The 3,942-nt window shown below is 38.0% G+C and overlaps 1 protein-coding gene across 1 annotated transcript in view; it reads right to left on the bottom strand.

Annotated features, from left to right (window-relative positions):
* LRMP (lymphoid-restricted membrane protein) overlaps positions 1-3,287 on the bottom strand; it is a 93,011-nt gene extending 89,724 nt beyond the window's left edge. The window contains exons 1-3 of the mRNA XM_011994792.1: positions 3,105-3,287; positions 1,274-1,408; positions 449-495 (exon numbers count right to left, since the gene is read on the bottom strand). Of these exons, the coding sequence (XP_011850182.1) occupies positions 449-495; positions 1,274-1,408; positions 3,105-3,251 (329 nt within the window). The 5' untranslated portion in view covers positions 3,252-3,287. The remainder of the gene's footprint in view (positions 1-448; positions 496-1,273; positions 1,409-3,104) is intronic.
* Between the last annotated feature and the right edge of the window lie 655 nt (positions 3,288-3,942).

The raw sequence follows: 3,942 nt of genomic DNA, 5'->3' as shown, positions 1-3,942 counted from the left end.
CCTGAGTTAATAAAACCATCAAAGTCTCAGGAATAAGATTCTTTTACACAATCATCATTCTTTCAAAGTTAGGCAATTTTAATAGGCTAAGGAAAAATCTAAATTTAGACTAGCCAATTCTTACAAGGAGATAAATGCATTTTTTTCATTAAATCATCGTATTTATTATTTGTCTCTCCATCGCATCTCACATGTCTGCACACTCACTCTCTCTCACATTCTTTCCTTACCCTCACACTCGTATACACCCCTGGATACACACTCTACACTCATGATCAGACTAAGATAGCAGAAGACTACAATAAAATCTTAGAAATGGTACTGTATATACTATTACCTGGCTTAACAAAGTAGAAGAAAAACCAGGAAAATCACAAAATATAGAACACTTACAGTAAGCTGCTCCTCCCACTTTTCTTTCATAGTTATTTCTGGATTATTTACCCACCGTCGACAGCTTTCAGTGAGGGTTGCAATTTTAGAAATTTCTTCGTGCTGTAAAAAGAGTTCCACACCTTCAACTAGGAATTTAGATGAAAGACATATGCTATTATACAATCAGAATCCATTGAGACCAAAGTTCTACTCTATAGGTAACTCAGGAAAATACCAGAGTACGTTTGTTTGCATCTAATGCCGCCAGTGACTTTCTTTTATTCCAGGATGTTGCCATGTGTATACGCTATATTGTCAGGTGCTCTATACATGTTGAATGTATACAGAGATAATCATTTTCCAGAACAAAACCTATCTTTTTAAATAGAAGAAAACCATTTTCACTTATTTTTACCATTCTAAAATGTACCAAAATGTACCAAACTAAACGCTACCTACTATATGCTAGGCACTATGGAAAGGACTGGCAATAACAGCATGAAAATGTTGTTCCCTGATTTCTCCAATCATCCAGAGTTTCCAGTGAAAAATCAAAATGGAGAAAGAAATACCAGCCATTAACCAAAGAAAATTGAAAGAAGGAAACTGTTCAATAGATACCATGTCTTCAGCCCTTTGATTCTAAAGATTAGCCCACAGGAAAAAATAGCCTCAAGCAATCCATATCTAATGGTCAATCTGTTAGCCCTGATTGACCCAGAACTAACAGGCCAGCTTCAGAAAAGTTTGAGAAAAACCTTCACTTTTCAGAGTGTATTAATTTGGGTCTCAGCAGCATACAGATGCATTTGGACTCAACAAACAGGTTATAGGTCAGTTATCTGCAGATATTCCCAGCCAAAGCGGAACACCACAATACAGGTATATTACACGATACCAGCTTCTGAAGAGTAGCTGTGAATTCCACTCCTTTTTGCTTAGGCTCTCTTAATAACGGCAGCATTTCTTGATCCATCATGGCGTCCAGAGATGACAAGTTGATTGTATTGCGCTGCCTTTCAGTGTCAGTGTTCTGAAACAATGATCGAAATGCCCACAATTGACATCTGAATCAAGAACATTCATTATTTTTACTTAACAAAAATGATGCTCATGAGTTACTGTCATTGTCATTTGGTTCTAAATAGTCTTGTGGAATTCTCCTACATCCTAAAAATACTGTTGACATTTTCTCTCTAGGATGGCTTCAGCTGAACATTTATTCTGTCTTCAGGAAAACTCATTTATCAACAGATGACATTTACATGCTGATGATATAAACTGTTATGGCTCTAATTTTAACATAAAAATAGGTAAAGAAATACTCAGTGGGGAAGAATTGGTGAAGAAGGGCTGCTCAATCCATCCCACTGAAAACAGGTTGGCTTCTTTTGTCTCCCTTCCATTCATAAAAGACGATATGATGTTTCCCAAAGTACATTCCCTATACTTCTCTCAAAGTCTCTGCCTCCTATCATATTTTAAATATATGACCCAAGCCTTCTTTTTGCTACCTGTTGAAAAGGCCACAGGACTCTTATTTCGAGATTCTAGTTAGAAGACAAACTTCCCAACTCATCATCGGGTCAACCTCAGAGCCAGAACTTTGCTGGCTGATAACCCCCGCATTTAGAACTATAGAACTTTCTGGGCTGGCATCTTGACATCATTATTATCTCAGAGGACTGAGGATAAAAACACACTGCTGTGGCAGATTTACCACAGTTTCATTCAGTCTGGCAGTTTGGCTTGGTTTCAAAAATACAGTGAAATGATGAGTATTTGAAACAGAATGTCAGGAAAGCACAGCCCTCAGCAGAATGTCCAGGGCTGCCGGAGATGGCTTCAGATGAAGGCAGCATATGTTGTCCCTGCATCCTTGGCAGAAGCAATTCAAATAGCATTTGCCCAAAGGCATTCTTTCTCTCCTTTCAAGGTCGCATCACAGCTGTCAACAGGAGAACATTGTGACATATCCATCGTCCGCAGATAGGAAGAGACCATCAAATGGTGAAAAGAAAGCATTTTTCTAAATAAAGCATTTCTGAGCATAACAAGCATAAAACTGGAAAATACAAAGGAATGAAAATATAGCATAGTGGAGTCAGAATGTCTTTATCTACGAGAAGGTTTTTAAAATATTTCTTCCCATGTTATAAAGTACTGGGTCTACCAAACAAATGGAAATTGTTTAAACTAATACATTCATTTTGCCACTTATTAACTGAAACACATGTAAGAAAATGCTTGTTTCTGATCAGAATGTAATAATCAATGTCATTAATTTGGGTTGACACAGTTATAATCTAAAGCAAATAAATCTGGTATTGTTTCTGGGCATCTTTATTTTTTGATAAATATATTTACTTTGAGGGTTTGGAAAATTCTAAAAAAATAACTCATGGATATCTACGGCTACCTTTGTTACCCTAGGCTGGGGATCAGCGCAGGTTGTCTGTCCTGTCAAGAAAATAAACATTTCTAAAGTCCCAAGGTCCCTGAATGCACACTTCCACAAACCTTGAACCTTGCTGTAGCTTTCGGCCATAACTTGAAAATGGTCCTTTCTCCCCAAGCTAAGAAATTTTAGACTTGGATTCTAAGAACTATCAGTACATTCTCTCAGCGTCCCTGGTAGTTTTCGGCAAGCTGTGAACCTTCGTTTCATCATAAGCTATCACATGGAGTAGTTCTCTTTCAAAACTTTCCATTTTTTTATAATGACCTACCTCTGCAGACTGAGCAAGAGTGAGTTCATAAAGTAAAGATTTTTCTCCTTCAGAGATGATACTGTTACACTCTCCCTTAACATTCAACTGGATCCCATTTCTTGAAAAAAACAAAATCAATAGTCTAGTTAGGTGTGTCTCCAACATTACATTTGAAGTCAACAGAATATAGGGTCCATTTATCACCAAACAATCAGTCAGCACCCATGTGTGCCAAGGATTGTATAATGTGCTTGGTAATAGGGAGAGTGGTCAGAAATCATCTCTATCCTCCAGGAGCTGCACAGATCGGTGAGTCTACGAGGTCATAAACCAGGCCACATTTTTTAAAAAGAATTGGTGTCAACAGTTAAAAATCAGAAAATGCCACTTAAAAATCTGGATTTCTGGCTTTTCTTCCAAAATCAGAAGATATGGCCAGACTAGGTCCACAGAATTTTGATGTCACAATTAGTTGAAGCTAAACAGAGTAGCCCCCTCTACCTTTATGTGGGTAATGCACTTATCTCCTTTGCCATTTGCATAATGTAGGTGTGTGCATATTCCATTAGCTTTACTCATTTTTGTTATCTGAGTGACTCCTATGGATCCTGGACTAGCATATTACTCACATTCAGAAACAAATGATTATCATACAGAATGATGTGTGTTAGGAGAGAGGTGAGAACAAGGTGCCATGCTTACATTCAAAACAATTACTTAGGCCAGGCACCTTGGCTCACACCTGTAATCCCAGCACTTTGAGAGGCCGAGGCAGGCAGATCACAAGGTCAGGAGTTCGAGACCAGCCTGGCCAACATGGCGAAACCCCATCTCTACTAAAAATACAAAAATTAGT

This window comes from Mandrillus leucophaeus, unplaced genomic scaffold (genome assembly GCF_000951045.1).
Source record: "Mandrillus leucophaeus isolate KB7577 unplaced genomic scaffold, Mleu.le_1.0 Scaffold461, whole genome shotgun sequence".
Lineage (NCBI taxonomy): Eukaryota > Metazoa > Chordata > Mammalia > Primates > Cercopithecidae > Mandrillus > Mandrillus leucophaeus.
The sequence above is the reverse complement of the archived record's forward strand: the minus strand, read 5'-3'. Positions and strand labels throughout refer to the sequence as shown.